Source organism: Gopherus flavomarginatus, chromosome 3 (assembly GCF_025201925.1).
Source record: "Gopherus flavomarginatus isolate rGopFla2 chromosome 3, rGopFla2.mat.asm, whole genome shotgun sequence".
Classification (NCBI taxonomy): domain Eukaryota; kingdom Metazoa; phylum Chordata; order Testudines; family Testudinidae; genus Gopherus; species Gopherus flavomarginatus.
In genome coordinates this window covers 125,856,504-125,879,708 of record NC_066619.1, presented here as the reverse complement: position 1 = coordinate 125,879,708, position 23,205 = coordinate 125,856,504, and the positions used below count along the sequence as shown (strand labels likewise).

Below are 23,205 nucleotides of genomic sequence, written 5' to 3'. Positions count from 1 at the left end.
TGACTATGAAATTTTTCCTGTCAAAGCTTTAAAACTAAAAATAAGCAGACAGTCATTATCTCTTTTAATAAAGGAAAATTAAAATGCTGCTCCTTAGAACACAATTGCCCAAAGATTTTGGTTGCAGCTAACTAATTACAAAATCCCATGCCTTAAGGAGGGTTAAATAAACTGGGCTGGTTAAAATCCCTAATGGAGAAAATATGTTGTTTTCTCCCCTACGGGAAACCTTCGAATTCTTAGACTGTTACTGCAAGATTATTTTTATAACAGCCTAAATACATGTGTTTGCACTTCAGTGAGCACAGACTTTCATCTGGTTAATAGACTCCGAGTGTCACAAAACCTGAAACAATGATGCCAATTTATGATCCACATGTAAAATCTCTGGAGGTGCAACCTGCAAAAGGAAACGAATCACTGCTGTGAGTGGGGTCTGATGCTCTAGATGCCTGAGCAATGCAAAACTGAGACTGATGACAGGCACCAAACCCTCAACACAAAATTAAATTCAAAACCTGGCCTCTGGCTGGGCTGGTGACCTAGCCAGGAGGGGAATATGCTTCTGTCTAGGATAACTGGGTTCTGCATTCTTGCTCTTACTGCAGGGATTAAGGGCCAAACTCATCCCTGGAGTAAGTGCCCTGGCGCCTGTGGAGTCACACTAGGAAGGAATCTGGCCTCTCAGATGGAGAGTGGGGTTAGTCTCAATTCGTGTAGCCGTTAAACACAATACAATAATGACAGGTGATTCCCAGTATCATAGAAGATCAGGGTTGGAAGGGGCCTCAGGAGGTCATCTAGTCCAACCCCCTGCTCAAAGCAGGACCCGGTTTAATCCTGGAGTAACCCCAGCAAAGCTAATGGGTTTACGTGCATAAAGTGACCACACATCTCAGTTTTACTGAGCTCATCCTGTTTGTCCATATAAAGTGTCCCCGTGAAACTGACATCACCCTCCATGGCATTGTCTTTTTATACCTTTCCCACTTGTGTTACTGAACGAAGTCCCTCTTTCAACGCGCAGGGACACACTCTGCTTCCAGTTCCACTGGAATGCTGGACCGAACCCAGGAAGTTTAGTAGAGTTACGCTGTATTTACACCCAAGTAACTGAGAGGACAATTGTCCCAGGAGGACCATAGACCTGGTTACAGTACAATGACAGGAAGCCTGTCACTGGACACCATTCAAGATTTGACACCAAACACTGCAATGGTAATGGTAGCTCTTCTGGAATTGCCTCATAGGCAAATTAGGTATCTGATAAACTCAAACTTTTAATTTTAGTGGTTCTCTTCATTTTCTGATCCTGTTTGGAGAAATAGATATTGCTTACCCTGAAAAAATGGTTCACAAGTAGAGTACACTGAATAGATACTTAGCACTTCTGAGACGCGTTCTCCTTTCTAAAGGGCTCCATTGTAACTTGGCACAGAGCTCACTGGTCCAGGAGCAGGCCAGAGAACACGCTGTGCCTCCAAGAGCAATTGCTTACTGCCCTGCTCTCCCCTGGATCTGGGATGTTCTAGAGTAAAACATCACCACAAGTTACCCTCGCCCAGTCCGTGGGCCCAGCCAGCTGCTCTGATTTTCAAACAAGGTGAGTACCCAGGTCTCCTCTCAGTCTCCCTCTAGCCTCTTGCTCCCAGGGGTAGTTGGGAGACTAGCCAGACACTGGTGCTGCAATCGGAGCAGGAGGGCAAGAGGGCTTTGCTGCCTGGTAAGGGCTGTAGCAGACTAGCCTTGTGGGCTTTACAAGCCACAGCCATGGCCCTGATACCTTTCCCCGTCTCTCCTCTTGCAGCTGCAGCATTGAGCAGTGGGATTCGGATGAGCCCGTGCCACGCTCAGAACTCCTGGCAAAGGTTGCTGGGATTCGAGGCCTGTATTGCCTCCTGACAGAGAAGATAGACGCCGAAGTGCTGGATGCGGCAGGTAGGGCACTGAATGCTGCAGAAGTACTTTGAACTTGTCGGTATGAGATGCCCCCAAACGATTGTGCATTCATGTCCACTCGTGCTAGCGTGTTCCCCTTTTACATTACACTGCTCTACAGCCAAAATGCTTCTGAAATAAATGTAGTCCAAATTTACTAATTCTGGGTCACTGAGAACGAAAATGATGCTTAAAATTGTTGGTTGGCTCTAGTTTTCAAGATATGCTATTGGGTCAGTATATACGACCCTTGACTTGGGAATGGCGGAGGATAAGTGAGTTATAGAAGGAATCTCAATTTAAACCAGAAATGACTAAAATACATTTTTGACTGGATCTATGAATAAATCTATGACTGGGTTTGGACAGTACTTGCTTTTTAGGCAAAACAATGAATGCTGCAATCTGAAGCTGGTATTGCGTCATACATGATATGAATTGCATCATGTTATTCCTAGAAGTCATGGATGATGCAATCATAACGAAGCTTACATCACTCTGCTGAAGAAATTGCTCTATATCAGCTCTAGAAATCATACAGTGTCGTTTTCTCTTATTTGTCAGTGTTTGATTTTGCAAAGGGACACATTTCTGTTTAGCCAAAGTGAGCAGAGATGCCTCGTACTTGTGTGAACAGTGCAGATAACTTCTGCTATGTTTGTGATGAAGTGACTTTTGCATCACAAAAGTGCAGTATAACCACTATGGTTAAGAAAGCCTATTACCTTTATTTTGGCTGCAAAATTGGAGATCAGGACAAGAGGTGGGCCCCACACATACGCTGCAACACTTGTGCAACAAATCTTCCCCAGTAGTAGAACAGGAAAAGGAGATCTATGCCTTTTGCAGTGCCAATGATTTGGAGAGAGCCAACAGATCATACCAGCAATTGTTACTTCTACATGGTGCCTCCAGTTGGGAAAGGTGTGTCAAAGAAGAAAAAGTGGACTGTGCATTATCCAAACATTCCATCAGCTATACGCCCAGTACTCCACAGAGAAGGACTGCCGGTTCCTGATGCACCAGAATCATTCTCACTTGAGTCAGACGAGGAAGAGAATGAAACTTCTGGTCCTGAACCATCAATGTCACAGGACCCACATTTTCTCCCGTCCTCCTCCTCTGAACCACACCTCTTAACACAAGGTGAACTGAATGACCTTGTCAGGGATTTGGAACTACCCAAGAGTAAGGCAGAGCTGTTGGGCTCCACACTACAGCAGTGGAATCTCCTGGCAGGCTGTCAGGGCAAATGGAGCCCATCAATGCTTGCAGACTATTGCTGGACAGTGACAAGAGATGCTCCATTTAATGAATACAAGAGACAAGCCAAGAAGCGCTGAGTAGACACTGAATAGGACTAAACTATGTACATAATAGTTTTTTGCCTTTTGTTTCATAATAAATTTTATTTATATAACCCTTTTGCTGATTTTTAAAGTGTTACATAAACAGGACAGGTGAAATATTATCATGTAAAGCAACCATAAACACATGAAAAGACCTAGGTTTACAATTTATGATTAAAACTCTACTATCTACACAATATACATAGACATAAAATGTAAAAACTTAAATATCTTAGATACAGTAGCCAATCAGTTGTTTTAATTGCCATATTTGAATTCAGCACATCAAAATACATAATAACTACCACATTTTATCTCTGAAGCAGACGACTTCTCAAAAATTGTAGACCAGTGTTATTGATGGTCAGGTGTGGAAGCTCAGCAGCTGAAAGGGGCTTTGAAGAGGCCTTTCTACTTCCCAGTGTGTACAGATAAAGAGGCATCTATGCTGGAATCAGTCCATTAGGCAGGTTTCTTTCTGAGTGGCCATTTCCCTGATTTGAATTAGGGTTCTGCATGCACCCTGCTATTTGGCCAGGGGGTAGCCGGGGGTCTGTTTGGGTAGCTGAGGAATGATTTTTAAAATCACTTAAAGAATGAGGATCTTGTTGTAATCCAATGCTGTGAGCTAAAGGAGTAAATTCATTAGCAAGTAGCAGTAGTAGGCTTTTATCCTCCGTTGCAAGAATCTGATGCAACTTACCCTCTGAGGAGCGCTGCACAGGTATAACACAGTGGGAATGTGAAACAGCCATCTGCAGAACATGGTGTGCCGAGGGGACAGGGGAGGGTATGACGGAGCTAAGATAAGCACCCATGCCCTAGCCAGTGATCGCTGTAGTGGTTGTTTGCAAGAGGAGTAATGGAAGGTTACTAGAACTATAGGGCTGGAAAGGACCTCAAGAAGTCATCAAGTCCAGCCCCTTGCGCTGAGTCTGGACCAAGTAAACCTAGACCAGTCCTAACGGGTGTTTGTCTCACCTGTTCTTTAAAACGTCCAGTGATGGGGATGCCACAACCTCCCTTGGAGGACTACTCTTGAGCTGAACTACCCTTAGAGTTAGAAAGTTTTTCCTGGTATCTAACCTAAATCTCCTTTGCTGCAGATTAAGCCCATTGCTTCTTGTCCTATCTTCAGTGGACATGGAGAACAATTGATCCCCGTCCTCTTTGCAACCACCCTTATCATAGCTGAAGACTATCAGATCCCCACTCAGTTTTCTGAAGACTCAAGCTATTGAATGTGTGCAGTAGTAGATCTGGCCTAGCTCTCACCGAGCATGGAGCTGAGGCTGCCAACGTTGTTACACAACCAAGCTCTGGTTGGATGTGAATGTCAATCCATTTGTTCTCTCCTTCAACCACAGGGCCCAGCCTGCAGGTGGTCAGCACGATGTCAGTTGGCTATGATCACGTGTCTCTGGAGGAGCTGAAGAAGAGGTACAATGTGCTGTTGTGGTTTAGTCACAAGCTGTACAAATGCAGGAGTCACCGCAGCCCCGTCTCCACAAGAAGGGAAATGAGGGTAGTTTAAAGGTCTGTCTGCCCTTGGGCTGGCCTAGGAGCTCCTTGTTACATTGGAATCCCAGTCACTCCCTTCTTTGTTAGGAGCATGGTGCTATCCATCAAGATTATAAACAATGCCAAAGCAGACATCACGGAAACCACCTCATTTAGCACTAACTTCTGTCGCCATCCCCACTCTTCCTGGCCTTGTCAGCAAGACAGCCAAGGAGGTCCTGGGTTTGGAGGCTGATGTCTCAGCGAGATCAGCAATAGGAGGTTAGCAAGGAAAGCAGCTGTGCAGTCCCTGGTCATTGTAGAAAGAAGAACCTCAGTCCCAGATATGGCCCCTCTCTCGTTTGTTTGTCTCTCATACTTAGGTGACCTCCGTGTCTTTGTGACCCCTCCCATCTCCTGAAGGGGAAGTCACTGCTAGTTCCCCAGGAGCTCCAGCCCCTTCTTGAAGGTTAAATAGACTGGCACTTCGCAGGAGCAACAAATGTGTTTTATAAGAGAAAGTACCATTCAGTGTGTGATTATCTAATGCACAAAAATGAAAAACGAGCCACATTAATATTATCTTAAACAGAACTGCACAGCAACTGCTGTGCACCACACTCATCCTCCTTCACAGTCAGCCACCCCACCCACCCTGTCCCTGCTTGCAATCCCTAGCCTCACCTTCTCCCCTGCCATGATGCCAATCCCCAGTCGCCCCAAGTGGCCCTTCTTAGGGTTTTTTTTAATGCAGTTGCAACGTTCCCTGGAAAAACCCAATTCCTGAAACAGAGTCAATAGGAGTCAATAGATGCCTCACCCCAGTGTTGAGTTATATTTAAACCCCGAAATATCCTCAGGTGGAATGACTAGAAGGCCTCCATTTTCAGAAGCAGCTAATGATTTTGGGTATCTGTCTTGACACGTTGGGGGGAGGGAAGGGTTCAGTTTTCAGAAAGCATGGAGCACTCGCTCTCTGGTAATCAACCCCCTGGAGATGTCTCAAGTGTGGCCTGGGAAAAAAAAACCAATACCAAAATTTGGCTCAGTGGTGATCCCAGCTATAATGCTCAAAGTTCACCAAAATATTTTTGTATACAATGTAGAGGCTCAATGACTTCCAGCGAGTTCCCCGTCCATTGCGAACCCCCAACCAGGTGTCCTGGGTTTTCATACTGAACTTTCGCACAGCTCTAATCATAGCTTCAATCCAAGACCTTTCTGTAAGTCTAGAGAAACATTTATTTCTGAGGAAATGTGGCATAACCTTCATATCCTAATGGTCTACAAACACTTCAGGTGCGACCGTTCCTACATTGAAAAGACTCCAGTGATGTAATGGTATATTTGTTATTTGTGTCCTTTGATGCAGAGGAATCAGATTAGGATACACACCAGACGTATTGACTGAAGCAGTTGCTGAACTGACAGTTGCTCTTCTTCTGGCAACCTCCCGTCGACTGTTAGAAGCTGTGCATGAAGCTAAGAAGTAATTTTTTTTGTTTTCATTCAAACTAACTCGTGAAAACTGTTTATGTTGAGTCTGTCGGTAGGAAGTGAAAGACCAATGTTTTGATGAGTAAACAATCAAAAGCTGGGGAGTTGGACAAGTATTTTAGGAACATATTCTCCTCTCTGTGATTAGGAGTTTTATAGATGATACTTCACATGTCCTGAGATGAGAAAATATAGCGTATGGGTATGACTGCGCCATTCCTCCGGGTAGGACGCCGTTGTAATAACCTTAGTCCCAGATTTGGACCTTAGCGTCCAAAATATGGGGGTTAGCATGAAAACCTCCAAGCTTAGTTACCAGCTTGGACCTGGTACCTGCTGCCACCACCCAAAAAATTAGAGTGTTTTGGGGCACTCTGGTCCCTCTGAAAAACCTTCCCTGGGGACCCCAAGACCCAAATCCCTTGAGTCTCACAACAAAGGGAAATAATCCTTTTTCCCTTCCCCCCTCCAGGTGCTCCTGGAGAGATACACAGACACCAGCTCTGTGAATCCAAACAGAGTGAATCTCCCTCTCTGTTCCCAATCCTGGAAACAAAAGTACTTTCCTATTCCCCCAGAGGGAATGCAACATCAGGCTAGCAATCCAACACACAGATCTCCCCGATTCCTTCCTCCCACCAATTCCCTGGTGAGTACAGACTCAATTTCCCTGAAGTAAAGAAAAACTCCAACAGGTCTTAAAAGAAAGCTTTATATAAAAAGAAAGAAAAATAAGTACAAATGTTCTCTCTGTATTAAGATGATACAACACAGGGTCAATTGCTTAAAAAAATATTGAATAAACAGCCTTATTCCAAAAGAATACAAATCAAAGCACTCCAGCACTTATATTCATGCAAATACCAAAGAAAAGAAACCATATAACTTACTATCTGATCTCTTTGTCCTTACACTTGGAAACAGAAGGCTAGAAAGTAGAACTACTTCTCCAAAGCTCAGAGAAAGCAGGCAGCCAGAAAACAAAGACCTTAGACACAAAATTCCCTCCACCCAAAGTTGAAAAAATCCGGTTTCCTGATTGGTCCTCTGGTCAGGTGCTTCAGGTGAAAGAGACATTAACCCTTAGCTATCTGTTTATGACAGCCGTGCGCTAGGGTTAGGGATCCTATGGGTAGGGCACTTGGAGCTAGGGTTAGAGTTCCTATGGGTATGGCACTTGGAGTTAGGGTTAGGGTTCCGATGGGTAGGGCTTCCCGCCCTAGGGTTAGGGTTCCTAAGGGTAGAGCACTTGGAGCTAGGCTTAGGCTTCCTATGGGTAGGGCACTTGGAGCTAGGGATAGGGTTCCTATGGGTAGAACACCCCGCCCTAGGGTTAGGATTACTATGGGTAGAGGACTTCAAGCTAGGGTTAGGCTTCCTATAGGTAGGGATTCCCACCCTAGGGCTAGGGTTTCTAAGGGTAGGGCACTTGGAACTAGGGTTAGGGTTCCTATGAGTAGGGCTTCCCGCACTAGGGTTAGAGTTGCTAACCATAGGGCACATGGAGCTAGGGTTTGGGTTCCTATGCATAGGGATTCCCGCCCACGGGTTAGGGTTCCTAAGGGTAGGGCACTTGGAGCTAGGGTTAGGGTTCCCATGGGTAGGGATTCCCACCCTACAGTTAGGATTCCTAAGGGTAGGGAATTTAGAGCTAGGGTTAGGGTTCCGATGAGTAGGGCATCCCGCCCTAGGGTTAGGGTTCCAATGGGTAGGGCACATGGACCTAAGGTTAGGGATCCTATGTATAGAGCTTCCACCCTAGTAATAGAGTTCCTAAGGGTAGGGCACTTGGAGCCAGGGATAGAGTTCCTAATGGTAGGGCTTCCCACTATATGGTTAGGGTTCCTAAGAGTCGGCCACTTGGAGCTAGGGTTAGGGTTCCTATGGATAAGTCTTCCTGCCCTAGGGTTAGGGTTCGTATGGGGAGGGCACTTGGAGCTAGGGTTAGGGTTCGTATGGATAGGGCACTTGGAGCTAGGGTTAGGATTCCTATTGGAAGGGCTCTTGAAGCTAGAGTTAGGGTTCCTATGGGTAAGGCTTCCCGCCCCACGGTTAGGTTTCCTAAGGTTAGGGCACCTGGAGCTAGAGTGAGGGTTCCTATGAGTAGGGCACTTGGAAGTAGGGTAAGGGTTCCTATCAGTAGGGCACTAGAAGCTAGGGTTAGAGTTCCTCTGGGTAGGGCCTCCCACCCTAGGCTTAGGGTTCCTATCGGTAGGACTTCCCGCCCCAGAGTTAGGGTTCCTAAGGATAGGGCATCTGGAGCTAGAGTGAGGGTTCCTAGAGTAGGGCACTTGGAAGTAGGGTTAGGGTTCCTATGTGTAGGGCACTAGGAGCTAGGGTTAGATTTCCTCTGGGTAGGGCCTCCCCCCCTAAGGTTAAGGTTCCTAAGGGTAGTGCACTTGGAGCTAGAGTGAGGGTTCCTATGAGTAGGGCACTTGGAGCTAGGGTTGGGGTTCCTATGCGTAGCGCAGTTGGAGCTAGGGTTAGGCTTTCTATGGGTAGGGCACTTGGAGCTAGGATTTGAATTCCTACGGGTAGGGCACTTGGAGCTAGGGTTAGGGTTGCTATGGGTAGGGTACTTGGAGCTAGGGTTCGGGTTTCTATGGGTAGGGATTCCCTCCCTAGGGTTAGGGTTCCTGTGGGTAGAGCATTTGGAGCTCAAGTTAGGGTTCCTATGGGTAGGGCACTTGGAGCTTGGGTTAGGGTTCCAATGGGTAGGGCACTTGGAGCTTGGGTTAGGGTTCCAATGGGTAGGGCACTTGGAGATACGGTTAGGGTTCCTATGTGTAGGGCACTTTGAGATATGGTTAGGGTTCCTATGGGTAAGGCACTTGGAGCTAGGTTTAGGGTTCCTATGGGTACGGCACTTGGTTCTAGGGTTAGGGGTCCTATGGGTAGGGCACTTGGAGCTCGGGTTAGGGTTCCTATGCGTAGGGCTCTTGGAGCTAGGTTTAGGGTTCCTATGGGTAGAGCACTTAGAGATACAGTTAGGGTTCCTATGGCTAGGGCACTTGGAGGTAGGGTTAGGGTTCCTATGGCTAGGGCACTTGGAGGTAGGGTTAGGGTTCCTATGGGTAGGGCACTTGGAGCTAGGGTTAGGGTTCCTATAGGTAGGGCACTTGGAGCTGGTTTAGGGTTCCTTTGGGTAAGGATTCCCACTCTAGTGTTAGGGTTCCTATGGGTTGGGCACTTGGAGCTAGGGTTAGGATTCCTATGGGTAGGGCAATTGGAGCTAGGATTAGGGTTCCAATGGGTGGGGTACTTGGTGCTAGGTTTAGGGTTCCTATGTGTACGGCACTTGGAGATATGGTTAGGGTTCCTATGGGTAGGGCACTTGGAGCTAGATTTAGGGTTCCTATGGTTAGGGCACTTGGAGCTAGGTTTAGGGTTCCTATGGATACGGCACTTGGTTCTAGGGTTAGAGTTCCTGTGGGTAGGGCACTTGGAGCTCGAGTTAGGGTTCCTATGCGTAGGGCTCTTGGAGCTAGGTTTAGGGTTCCTATGGGTTGAGCGCTTGGAGCTAGGGTTAGGGTTCCTATGGGTAGGGCACTTGGAGGTAGGGTTAGGGTTCCTATTGGTAGGTCTCTGGAAGCTAGGGTTAGGGTTCCTAAAGGTAGAGCACATGGAGCTAGATTTAGGGTTTGTATGGGTAGGGATTCCCGCCCTAGGGTTCCTATGGGTAGGGCACTGGGAGATAGGGTTAAGGTTTATATCGGTAGGGCACTTGGAGCCAGGGTTAGGGTTCCTATGGATAGGGTACTTGGAGTTAGGGTTAGGGTTCCTATGGGTAGGGATTCCCGCCCTAGGGTTAGGGTTCCTATGGGTAGGGCACTGGGAGATAGGGTTAGGGTTTATATCGGTAGGGCACTTGGAGCCAGGGTTAGGGTTCCTATGGATAGGGCACTTGGAGTTAGGGTTAGGGTTCCTATGGGTAGGGATTTCCACCCTAGGATTAGTGTTTCTATGGGTAGGGCACTTTAAGCTAGGGTTAGGGTTCCTATGGATAGGGCACTTGAAGCTAAGGTTGGGTTTCCTATGGGTAGGGCACTTGAAGCTAAGGTTAGGGTTCCTATGGGTAGGGCTCTTGGAGCCAGGGTTAGGGTGTCTATGGGTAGGGTTAGGGTTCCTATGGGTAGTGATTTCAACCCTAGGGTTTGGGTTCTTATGGGTAGGGCACTGGAAGCTAGCGTAAGGGTTCCTATGGTTAGGGCACTTGAAGCTAAGGTTAGGGTTCCTATGGGTAGGGCACTTGGAGCCAAGGTTAGGGTTTCTATCGGTAGGGTTAGCGTTCCTATGGGTAGGGCTCTTGGAGCTAGGGTTAGGGATCCCATGGGTAGGGATTCCCGCCCTAGAGTTAGGGTTTGTATGGGTAGGGTACTTGGAGATAGGGTTAGCATTATTATGGGTAGGGCACTTCGAGACACGGTTAGTGTTCCTATGGGTTGGGCACTTGGAGCTAGGGTTAGGGTTCCTCTGGATAGGGAAACTGGGGCTAATGTTTGGGTTTCTATGGGTAGGGATTCGCGCCCTAGGGCTAATGTTCCTATGTGTAGGACCCTTGGAGCTAGGATTAGCGTTCCCTGAGTGGGGAACTTGTAGTAAGGGTTAGAGTTCCTATTGGTAGCATTTCCCGCGCTAGGGTTAGGTTTCCTATGGGTAAGGTATTTCAAAGTAGGATTAGGGTTCCTATGGGTAGGGCACTTGGAGCTGGGATTAGGGTTCCTATCGGTAGGGCACTTGGAGCTAGATTTTGAGTTCCTATGGGTAGGTCTCTTGGAGCTAGATTTTGAGTTCCTATGGGTAGGGATTCCCACCCTAGGGTTAGGGTTCCGATGGATAGCCTACTTGGAACTAGGGTTAGCGTTCCTATGGGTAGAGCACTTGGAGCTCTGGTTAGGGTTCCTATAGGTAGGGCACTTGGAGCTAGGGTTAGGGTTCCTATTGGTATGTCTCTTGGAGCTGGGGTTAGGGTTCCTATAGGTAGGGCACTTGGAGCTAGATTTAGGGTTTGTATGGGTAGGGATTCCTGCCTTAGGGTTAAGGTTCCTATGTGTAGGGCATTTGGAGCTAGGATAAGGGTTCCTGTGGGTAGGGATTTCCGCCCTAGGGTTAGGGTTCCTATTGTTCAGGCACTTGGAGCTAGGGTTAGGGTTCCTATGGGTAGGGCAATTGCAGCTAGAGTTACCGTCCCTATGGATAGGGCAATTGGAGCTATGGTTAGAGTTCCTATGATTAGGGCACTTGTAGCTAGGTTTAGGGTTCCTATAGGTAGGTTTTCCTACTCTAGGTTGAGTGTTCCTATGATTAGGGCACTTGGAGCAAGGGTTCGGGTTCCTATGCGTATAGCTCTTGGAGGTAGGGTTAGGGTTCCTATGAGTAGGGATTCCCGCCCTATGGTTAGAGTTCCTATGGGTAGGGCAGTTGCAGCTAGGTTTAGGGTTCCTATGGGTAGGGATTCCCGCCCTAGAGTTAGGTTTCCTATGGGTAGGGCACTTGTAGATGGGTTTAGGGTTCCTATGGGTGGGGTGCTTGGAGCTAGGGTTAGGTTTCCTATAGGTAGAGCATTTGGAGCTAGGGTTAGGTTTCCGATGCATAGGAATTTCTGCCCTAGGGTTAGGGTTCCTATGAGTAGGGATTCCCACCCTATGGTTAGCGTTCCTATGGGTAGAATACTTGGAACAAGAGTTAGGGTTCCTAAGGGTAGAGCACTTGGATCTAGGGTTAGAGTTCGTATGGGTAGGGATTCCCTCCCTAGGGTTAGGGTTCTTATGGGTAGGGCACTTGAATTTAGGGTTAGAGATCCTATGGGTAGGACGCTTGGAGCTAGGGTTAGGGTTCCTATGGGTAGAGCACTTTGAGCTAGGGTTAGCATTCCTTGGGTAGGGAACTTGTAGTCAGGGTTAGGGTTCCTACTGGTAGGGTTTCCCGCCCTATGGTTAGGGTTCCTATGGGTAGGGCAGTTGCAGCTAGGTTTAGGGTTCCTATGGGTAGAACACCCCACCCTAGGGTTAGGATTACTATGGGTAGAGGACTTCAAGCTAGGGTTAGGCTTCCTATAGGTAGGGATTCCCACCCTAGGGTTAGGGTTCCTAAGGGTAGGACACTTGGAGCTAGGGTTAGGGTTCCTATGGATACGGCAATTGAAGCTAGGGTTAGGGTTCCTATGATTAGGGCTTCCCACACTAGGGTTAGAGTTGCTAACCGTAGGGCACATGGAGCTAGGGTTTGGGTTCCTATATGTAGGGATTCCCGCTCATGGGTTAGGGTTCCTAAGGGTAGGGCACTTGGAGCTAGGGTTAGGGTTCCCATGGGTAGGGATTCCCGCCCTACAGTTAGGGTTCCTAAGGGTAGGGAATTTAGAGCTAGGGTTAGGGTTCCGATGAGTAGGGCATCCCACCCTAGGGTTAGGGTTCTTATGGGTAGGGCACATGGACCTAAGGTTAGGGATCCTATGTATAGAGCTTCCACCCTAGTGTTAGAGTTCCTAAGGGTAGGGCACTTGGAGCCAGGGATAGAGTTCCTAATGGTAGGGCTTCCCGCTATATGGTTAGGGTTCCTAAGAGTCGGCCACTTGGAGCTAGGGTTAGGGATCCTATGGATAAGTCTTCCTGCCCTAGGTTTAGGGTTCATATGGGGAGGGCACTTGGAGCTAGGGTTAGGGTTCGTATGGATAGGGCACTTGGAGCTAGGGTTAGGGTTCCAATTGGAAGGGCTCTTGAAGCTAGAGTTAGGGTTCCTATGGGTAAGTCTTCCCGCCCCAGGGTTAGGGTTCCTAAGGATAGGGCACCTGGAGCTAGAGTGAGGGTTCCTATGAGTAGGGCACTTGGAAGTAGGGTTAGGGTTCCTATGTGTAGGGCACTAGGAGCTAGGGTTAGATTTCCTCTGGGTAGGGCCTCCTGCCCTAAGATTAAGGTTCCTTAGGGTAGTGCACTTGGAGCTAGAGTGAGGGTTCCTATGAGTAGGGCACTTGGAGCTAGGGTCGGGGTTCCTATGTGTAGGGCACTTGGAGATATGGTTAGGGTTCCTTTGGGTAGGGCACTTGGTGCTAGGTTTAGGGTTCCTATGGGTACGGCACTTGGTTCTAGAGTTAGGGTTCCTATGGGTAGGGTACTTGGAGCTCGGGTTAGGGTTCCTATGCGTAGGGCTCTTGGAGCTAGGCTTAGGGTTCCTATGGGTAGAGCACTTAGAGATACGGCTGGGTTCCTATGGGTAGGGCACTTAGAGATACGGTTAGGGTTCCTATGGGTAGGGCACTTGGAGGTAGGGTTAGGGTTCCTATGGGTAGGGCACTTGGACCTAGGGTTAGGCTTCCTTGGGGTAAGGATTCCCGCCCTAGTGTTAGGGTTCCTATGGGTCGGGCACTTGGAGCTAGGGTTAGGATTCCTATGGGTAGGGCAACTGGAGCTAGGATTAGGGTTCCAATGGGTGGGGTACTTGGAGATACGGTTAGGGTTCCTATGGGTAGGGCACTTGGAGCTAGGTTTAGGATTCCTATGGGTAGGGCACTTGGAGCTAGGTTTAGGGTTCCTATGCGTAGGGCTCTTGGAACTAGGTTTAGGGTTCCTATGGGTAGAGCACTCGGAGCTAGGGTTAGGGTTCCTACTGGTAGGTCTCTGGAAGCTAGGGTTAGGGTTCCTAAAGGTAGAGCACATGGAGCTAGGTTTAGAGTTCGTAGAGGTAGGGATTCCCGCCCTAGGGTTTAGGGTTCCTATGGGTAGGGCACTGGGAGATAGGGTTAGGGTTTATATCGATAGGGCACTTGGAGCCAGGGTTAGGGTTCCTATGGGTAGGGCACTTGAAGCTAAGGTTGGGTTTCCTATGGGTAGGGCACTTAAAGCTAAGGTTAGGGTTCCTATGGGTAGGGCCCTTGGAGCCAGGGTTAGGGTTTCTATGGGTAGGGTTAGGGTTCCTATGGGTAGTGATTTCCACCCTAGGGTTAGGGTTCCTATGGGTAAGGCACTTGAAGCTGGGGTTAGGGTTCCTATGGTTAGGGCACTTGAAGCTAAGGTTAGGGTTCCTATGGGTAGGGCACTTGGAGCCAGGGTTAGGGTTTCTATGGGTAGGGTTAGGGTTCCTGTGGGTAGTGATTCCCACCCTAGGGTTAGCGTTCCTATGGGTAGGGCTCTTGGAGCTAGGGTTAGGGATCCCATGGGTAGGGATTCCCGCCCTAGAGTTAGGGTTTGTATGGGTAGGGTACTTGGAGATAGGGTTAGCATTATTATGGGTAGGGCACTTCGAGACACGGTTAGTGTTCCTATGGGTTGGGCACTTGGAGCTAGGGTTAGGGTTCCTCTGGATAGGGAAACTGGGGCTAATGTTTGGGTTTCTATGGGTAGGGATTCGCGCCCTAGGGCTAATGTTCCTATGTGTAGGACGCTTGGAGCTAGGGTTAGTGTTCCTTGAGTGGGGAACTTGTAGTAAGGGTTAGAGTTCCTATTGGTAGCATTTCCCGCCCTAGGGTTAGGTTTCCTATGGGTAAGGTATTTCAAAGTAGGATTAGGGTTCCTATGGGTAGGGCACTTGGAGCTGGGATTAGGGTTCCTATCGGTAGGGCACTTGGAGCTAGATTTTGAGTTCCTATGGGTAGGTCTCTTGGAGCTAGATTTTGAGTTCCTATGGGTAGGGATTCCCACCCTAGGGTTAGGGTTCCGATGGATAGCCTACTTGGAACTAGGGTTAGCGTTCCTATGGGTAGAGCACTTGGAGCTCTGGTTAGGGTTCCTATAGGTAGGGCACTTGGAGCTAGGGTTAGGGTTCCTATTGGTATGTCTCTTGGAGCTGGGGTTAGGGTTCCTATAGGTAGGGCACTTGGAGCTAGATTTAGGGTTCGTATGGGTAGGGATTCCTGCCTTAGGGTTAAGGTTCCTATGTGTAGGGCATTTGGAGCTAGGATTAGGGTTCCTGTGGGTAGGGATTTCTGCCCTAGGGTTAGAGTTCCTATTGTTCGGGCACTTGGAGCTAGGGTTAGGGTTCCTATTGCTAAGGATTCCAGTCCTAGGATTTGGTTCCTATGGTAGGGCACTTTGAACTAGGGTTAGGGTTCCCATGAGTAGTGCACTTTGAGCTAGGGTTAAAGTTCATATTGGTAGCGATTCCCAACCTAGGGTTAGGATTCCTATGGGTAGGGCACTTGGAACTAGGGTTAGGGTTCCTATGGATAGAGCACTTGGAGCTCAGGTTAGGGTTCCAGTAGGTAGGGCACTTGGTGCTAGGGTTAGGGTTCCTATGGGTATGTCTCTTGGAGCTGGGGTTAGGGTTCCTATAGGTAGCGCACTTGGAGCTAGGTTTAGGGTTCGTACAGGTAGGGATTCCCACCCTAGTGTTAGGTTTCCTATGGGTAGGGCACATGGATCTAGGGTTAGGGTTCCTATGGGTAGGGCACTTGGAGCTTGGGTTATGGTTCCTCTGGGCAGGGCACCTGGAGCTAGGGTTAGAGTTCCTATCGGTAGGGCACTTGGAGCTAGGGTTAGGGTTCCTATGTGTAGGTCACTTGGAGCTCTGGTTAGGGTTCCTATGGTTAAGGCACTTGTACTTAGGGTTAGGGTTCCTATGGGTAGGGATTCCCGCCCTAGGCTTACAGTTCCTATGGGTAGGGCAGTTGTAGTTAGGGTGAGGGTTCCAATGGGTAGGGATTCCCGTCCTAGGGTTACGGTTCCTATGAGTTGGGCAGTTGGAGCTATAGTTAGGGCTCCTGTGGGTAGGGATTCCCGCCCCAGGGTTAGGGTTCCTATAGTTAGGGCACTTGGAGCTAGAGTTATGGTTCCTATGGGTAGGTCACTTGGAAGTAGAGTTAGGGTTACTATGGGCAGGGATTCCCGCCCTAGGATTAGGGTTCCTATGTGTTGGACACTTGTAACTAGAGTTAAGGTTCCTATGGGTAGAGATTCCTTCCCTAGTGTTAGTGTTCCCATGAGAAGGGCTCTTGGAGGTAGGGTTAGGGTTCCCATAGGTAGGTATTCTCTCCCTAGGGTTAGAGTTCTTATGGGTAGGGATTACCTCCCTAGGGTTAGGGTTCCTATGGTTAGGGATTACCACCGTAGGGTAGGGTTCTTATGGGTAGGGCACTTGGAGCTACCATTAGGGTTCCTATGGGTAGGGATTCCCTCCCTAGGGTAAGAGTGTCTATGGATAGGGCACTTGGAGGTAGGATTAGGGTTCTTATGGGTATGGCACTTGAAGCTTGGGTTAGGGTTCCTATGGGTAGGGCACCTAAAGTGAGGGTTCTTAAGGTTCGGATACTTGGAGCTAGGGTTATCGTTCCTAAGAGTAGAGCTTCTCCCCCTAGGGTTAGGTTAGGGTTCCTATGGGTAGGTAACCTTCACACTCTAGGTTTAGAGTTCTTACGGATAGGGAACTTGGACTTCAGTTAAGAGTTTGTATTTGTAGAGGGTCCCGCCCTAAGGTTAGGGTTCCTACGGGTAGCGCACTTGAAGCTATGGTTAGGGTTCCTATGGGTAGGGTACTTAGAGCTATGGTTAGAGTTCCTATGGGTAGGGCTTCCTGCCCTAGGGTTAGGGTTCCTAAGGTTTGGGCACGTGGAACTAGGGCTAGGGTTCCTATGGTAGGGCACTTGGAGCTAGGGTTAGGGTTCGTATGGGTAGGGCACTTGGAGCTGGGGTTAGCGTTCCTAAGGATACGGCACTTGGAACTTGTTTTAGGGTTCCTATAGTAGGGCACTTGGAGCTAGGGTTAGGGTTTCTGTGAGTAGGGCGCCCTGCCCTAGGGTTAGGGTTCCTACTTGGAGCTATGATTAGGGTTCCTATGGGTAGGACTTTCCGCCCTAGGGTTAGGGTTCCTTACGGTAGGGCATTTGGAGCTAAGGTTAGGGTTCCTATGGGTAGGGCTTTCTGCCCAAGAGTTAGGGTTCCTAAGTGTAGGGCACCTGGAGCTAGGGTTAGGGTTCTTATGTGTAGGGCACCCCCCACCGCCCTAGGGTTAGAATTCCTAAGGGTAGAGCACTTAGAGTTAGATTTAGGGCTCCTATGGGTAGGGCGCTCTGCTCTAGGGTTAGAGTTTCTCTGGGTAGGACTCTTGGAGCTTGGTTTATGGTTCCTATCATTAGGGCTTCCCTCCCCAGGATTAGGGTTCCTAAGGTTAGGGTACTTGGAGGTAGGGTTAGTTTTCCTATGAGTAGGACACTTGTAGCTAGGGTTTGGTTTCCTATGGGTGGGGCTTTCCGCCCTAGGTTTAGGGTTCATAAGGGTTGGTCACTTGGAGCTAGGGGTAGGGTTCCTATGGGTAGGGCTTTCCGCCCTAGGGTTAACGTTCCTAAGAGTAGGGCAATCTGAGCTAAAGTTAGGGTTCCTATGGGTAGGGCTCCCCGCCCTGGGACTAGGTTTCCTATGGGTACAGCACTTGGATCTAGGGTTAGGGTTCATATGGGTAGGGCTTCCAGTCCTAGGTTTAGGGTTCCTAAGGGTAGAGCACTTGGAGTTAGGATTAGGGTTCCTATGGGTAGGGCTTCTTGCCCTAGGGTTAGGGTTCCTAAGAGTAGCGCTCTTGGAGCTAGGATTTGGGTTCTTATGGATAGGGCACTTGGAGCTAGGGTTAAGGTTCCTATGGGTAGGTCACTTGGAGCTAGGGTTAGGGTCAGGTCCGCCAGGGTGGGCAAGTGGCTGAGAATCCCTTCCCTGTCTAGAGGCTCCTTTTTAATTTTTACTCACTTGGTGGTGCTCCCTGTCTTCGGCAGCACTTGGTCATCGGGTCCTTCACTTGCTCCAGGTCTTTGTCTTCACTTCAGCGGCAGGTCCTTCAGTGCCATCGAAGACCCGGAGCGAGTGAAGGACCCGCCTCCGAAGAGTCGGAGCTCCGCCTGGTGATTACAAGCCCCACGTGTTTTTTTATGTTTTTTTTTTTCAGTTATCCCTTCTGGGGCCCCGTTGAAACTGTTCAAATCGGGCCCCGCACTTGCTAAAGCTGGCCCTGACTGCGCGTCACTCAGATGTGTGACTTCAGCACGTGTACACATACCCAAGCTAGCTTTGATTCAGTTAGTCTGAATAACAACAGCAGCAGCACGGGATTCACACAATGTATATGGAGAACAAGACTGTTCAGAGTTAATGATGTATGCAGTGTTGTTGTAGCTGTGTCAGTCCCAGGACCTTAGTGAGACAAGTCAGGGGAAGTAATATCTTTGATTGGACCATCTTCTGTTGATCAAGCTTACAGGGAGCTGAGGAAGGGCTCTGTGTGAGCTAGAATGCTTGTCTCTCTCACCAATAGAAGTTGGTTCAGTCAAAGATATTACCTCCCCCACCTTGTCTCTCAACAATGGCTAATCTAAGATTTGTGGGGGATATAAACCATTATTGCTTCAAAGAAAAATCAACCACTGACTAATGAGGGTTAGGATGAAACTTTCCCTGGGGGTGGGTTATCCCATAGCTGCCTGCTATAGGCATTCTTGCAACTTCCTCCTGGACAGTGTTGGAGACAGGACTACTGGCTTAATTCAAGCCTTGGTCTGACCCAGTCTGGCAGTTCCTGTTAAATGATCAACCAGAGCTAAATAGAAACAGTCTCCACATTCCAAAGTGCTGGGGAAGGGTGAATGCTGTACTGTGTATGCCTGAAATAGCTTCCAATGATATTTTAAAGTGGTGGCTGGGGAACCTGGAAGCCTCTGTGGATGTGTGGCTATGGTCTGACAGACAGCACTGTGGGGATTCTAGGACTTGGAAGAATAGGTAAGTTGCAAAATCCGTGTAGAGTTTTCATACAGAGCTGGCCAAAATGGTCTGTATTTTGATTTCTTTTGCTAAAAAATCAAATGGATGAAAAGAGACCAAAAAAATCAAACAGAGTTAGAGTCAAAATCTGAGTATTTTTGAAAAGTGTCAACAATTTAAAAAATCATGAGGTTGCTTTTTTTTACATTTCTGTTTTTATCGCCATCGATATAAAAAAGTAGATCTGGCCAACGTTTTAGAATTTGCCAATTTTTAAAAAATTGGCACATTTTGCAAAATTCTCCTCTTCCAGTGTTCCTCCTCAAATGTGTTCAACATTTGAGAATGAAGGAAACCTTTTGACAAAACTTTTCATGAATACTTTTCCTTTTTGGATCAATTCTAATAAAAACACCATTAAGTGCTTCCACTTTGTTGCTTATACATTTCTAATGCGACAGTGGTGGATAGATCTAGATTTCAAGTACTAATTTTATATAGGTCTGATAGTTTACTACCTCGCACCATAAGACCTCATTTATACCTGTGCAATGTCAGTACCGCTGGTGTAAACAAATAAAGAATACTTATGTGGCAGTCTACACTTTGCACATTTGTCAATAGAGCCACGTAAAATTTGCTTGGCAAATAATACATTTGCCACAGAAAATGAATTTTGACAAGGCACTGAAACTACTTGAGAATTGTGGTCAAATTTGGCAAATAGTTTTAACCAAAAATGATCTTTTTTTTTTCCCCTGAAAAAGTTGAAATGGTTCCTTTTGGCTATTTTGAAACAAAACGTTTTGACTTTTTGTTTGAAGCAATGTTTCATTTAGAAATGTAGCTAATTAAATAAAAACAAAAAGGAAGATTCAAAGCACCTGAAAATGACCCAAAATGAAATGGAAAACTGGTAAAAAATAGTTTCAGGTCAAATAAAATGTTTTGGTGACCCCAAAACTATTTTCTTCAGATTTTTTTTCCCACACAATGAGAAATACTGAAAAAAATCAGTTGTGGTTTGAAACCAACCAATTTTTTTCAGATCCCCCATCCCCCGACCAAAACATCAATTATTCACTCAGCTCTGCTTCTAAGTGACAACATAAAGTGTTGGGCAGTGGAAAACCTTTTAGCCTCTGTCGCTATTTCATCCCTAGATCTGCTAAAATCCTTTCAAAAACCACTAAATTCCATTTAAGCGCTATTAAATCCACAGGGGTGAATTTTGCCCTCACGGCACAGTGTAGAGCAGGTTAGGATTACAATAAAAGTATTTGCTGTATTTGCACATTGGCATCAATTGGATTAGCAGGTGATCAGCATCTCTGAAATTGGGCCACTTTTTAGGTGCCTAAATATGGAGTTATGTCCCTAGATTTAAAAATGTCGCCTCTTTGCCTCAGTTTCCCCATCTGGACTGTGGACAGCAGACTTAATCCTGTTTGTTTACGCAGTCTATCAGGTTGTCATGAGAATGAGTCGGTGTTTGTAAAGTGCATGGAGGAAGAAAGGCAATTGTTATTAGGTTTCTTTACCGTCACCACAAGAATGTAGGACAATGGATGCACTTCCTGGGGCATGGTTACTTGCCAGACTATTTAATAACAGCACTAACCAAATCCAGTTGGTTACTAAACAAGACACAGGAGGTGTTCTTTGCAAACAGGGCTGGAAGTTATGGTAGGGGTTCAGCAGCTTGCTCTCATCTCCTATCAGTCCCGCAGAAGGCCCCTCAGCCAAAACACTCAGGCGAGAAGAGGTCCCAGACTGGGATGTGGATGCCTGTTCTTCATGGCATCATCCCATCTCAACACTGAACAGATTATTCCCCTGTGTTCAGGAAATCTGGGCCGGTCGTTCTACAGTGACCTCTGCACTCAGCAAGTCCCTCTTCCCTTAGGAATGGGCTGAGGGGTGGTTTCTGGAAGGGACTGCTGCTATGGGCCTCCATGGATGTCCTGAGACCATGCAGATTTGGGGCACCCCTCACAGGTGTAGGGAGGTGGACACTTGCTTATCCCACAGGGCAGTAAAATCCCTCTCCACAACGTGATGATGTAAAGGAAACTCACCTTAGGGATTCCTGCACCCTGCACACTGGTTCTCCTGCCAAGGGGGAGAATTTGCACAGCAGATAAGCAGTGATAAGGTGGAACTCATGGCTGTAATTCCCACTTTATAGGAGCAGCTGTCACAGCCCGGTTAAAGCCATTTGGAGTCAAGAGATTCCTCTATGCCGACACTGGCCCGAGACCTGACATGGCCACCAAGATCCCGGCCGAGTTTGGTAAGATGGAACAGACCATTTTTCAGACAGTGGAGAAGTCCAGCTGGAATCCCACCTCACCAATGCAAAGCCTGAACTGCTGGAAAGCCTGTTTTCCTAACTACCTGGCTAGGGAGCTTCCTGCCTTGCATGTGTATGGGCTGTGCAGTGGTGGCTTTAGTTTAGATTAAAAATAGAGGTAGACTGCGGTTCCCCCAGCCATCCTTTCAGAACACCCCCATTTAAAGCCATGGCCTCCCCCCTGCCAGAAAACATGAGATTGGCATAGAAATGGTGAGATTTTAAAAATCATAAGTAACGGATTCCTTTTATTTGCGTTGTGGTTTCTGAGCCTGTAAGGGTCTCTCGCCTTTTCATGTTTTTCCGCACTTTCAAGACCTGGAAATATGCTTTTTTATAACATTTTTAAATGAAAGCTGAGATTCTCATGGAAACACATGACTCCAGGAGCTGGGGCTTTAAGAAAAACACTCAATTTTGGAAGACTCAAGATCAAACCATGAGAGCTGATGACGTCTCTTAACTCCAGAGAAGCAGTTTGGTTTAAAAGCTTTTCCCTCCTATTTATTTAGCCACAAGCATTTTTGTATCATTTCCAAGGGGCAGCCCATCATGTCAGCATATTGCAGATGACGTGGTTGATTCAAAGCCCAGGGAAGTCACTGAGCACAGATGTAATTAAGTGCGACCAATCACCCGCATGCCGTATTATCCAGACAATACACACAGAAAGAGTTTGCCCCTAACTACTGTGACTGCAGAATCTAAAACAGTAAAATGGCTCTTTCTGCAAATGTACTTTTAACGCATTTCATTGGTGTAACTTGCTCTGTGCCTCGAGGTATGTCTCCCAGACTAGCCATCATGCCCATTCTCAGCTGGGCATTTTGAACTGTGACCTGCTGATCAGCCACATCCACCGGGGGGAGGAGTGGGGGATACTGCAGGCCGAAGGGGTGAGGAGGAGCCCACACGTGCTCTGGCCCAGGGCCCCTGTCATAAACAGATAGTTAAGGGTTAATGTCTCTATTACCTGTAAAGGATTAAGAAGCTCAGTAAACCTGGCTGACACCTGACCAGAGGACCAATAGGGGGACAAGATACTTTCAAATCTTGGTGGAGAGAAGTCTTTGTTTGTGCTTTCTGTTTTGGGGGTTGTTCGCTCTTGGGACTGAGAGGGACCAGACGTACACCCAGGCTCTCCAAATCTTTCTGAATCAGTCTTTCATGTTTCAAAATTGTAAGAATAGCCAGGCAAGGCGGATTAGTCTTATGTTTGTTTTCTCAACTTGTGAATGTTTCTTTTTGCTGGAAGGATTTTTACCTCTGTTTGCGGTAACTTTGAATCTAAGGATAGAGGGGGGTCCCTCTGGTCTATATGAATCTGAGTACCCTGTAAAGCATTTTCCATCCTGATTTTACAGAGATAATTTTTACCTTTTCTTTCTTTAATTAAAAGCTTTCTTTTTAAGAATCTGATTGATTTTCCTTGTTTTAAGATCCAAGGGGATTGGGTCTGAACTCTCCAGGGATTGGTGAGGGGAAAGGAGGGGGGATAGTTAATTCCTCCTTGTTTTAAGATCCAAGGAGTTTAAATCTGTGTTCACTAGAGAATTGGTGAAGCCTCCCAAGGCAACCCAGGGAGGGGAAAGTCTTGGGGGGGGGACAGGGAGTGCGCCAGACACTGAATTTCTGGCTGGTGGCAGTGTTACCAGATCTAAGCTAGTAATTAAGCTTAGAAGTATTCATGCAGGTCCCCACATTTGTACTCTAAAGTTCAAAGTGGGGAAAGAAACCTTGACAGCCCCACAAATCATCTCTGGGTACACTGATTGCAGATGGGGAGGGCTTGTCAGACAGCCGCAGGCCTGTGGAACTCGGCGGATGTCAATAACTACCTTAAACTGGACTAACCAGTTCCCCTTGGAGGAAATTGTTTACATGAATTTACAGTAAA

The 23,205-nt window shown here is 47.4% G+C and overlaps 1 protein-coding gene across 1 annotated transcript in view; it reads left to right on the top strand.

Annotated features, from left to right (window-relative positions):
* The window catches only part of LOC127046348 (glyoxylate reductase/hydroxypyruvate reductase-like), a 35,653-nt gene that overhangs the window by 5,510 nt on the left and 6,938 nt on the right, over positions 1 to 23,205 (top strand). Inside the window, exons 2-6 of the mRNA XM_050943260.1 lie at positions 1,808 to 1,938; positions 4,655 to 4,727; positions 6,160 to 6,276; positions 18,885 to 18,973; positions 21,144 to 21,248. Of these exons, the coding sequence (XP_050799217.1) occupies positions 1,808 to 1,938; positions 4,655 to 4,727; positions 6,160 to 6,276; positions 18,885 to 18,973; positions 21,144 to 21,248 (515 nt within the window). The remainder of the gene's footprint in view (positions 1 to 1,807; positions 1,939 to 4,654; positions 4,728 to 6,159; positions 6,277 to 18,884; positions 18,974 to 21,143; positions 21,249 to 23,205) is intronic.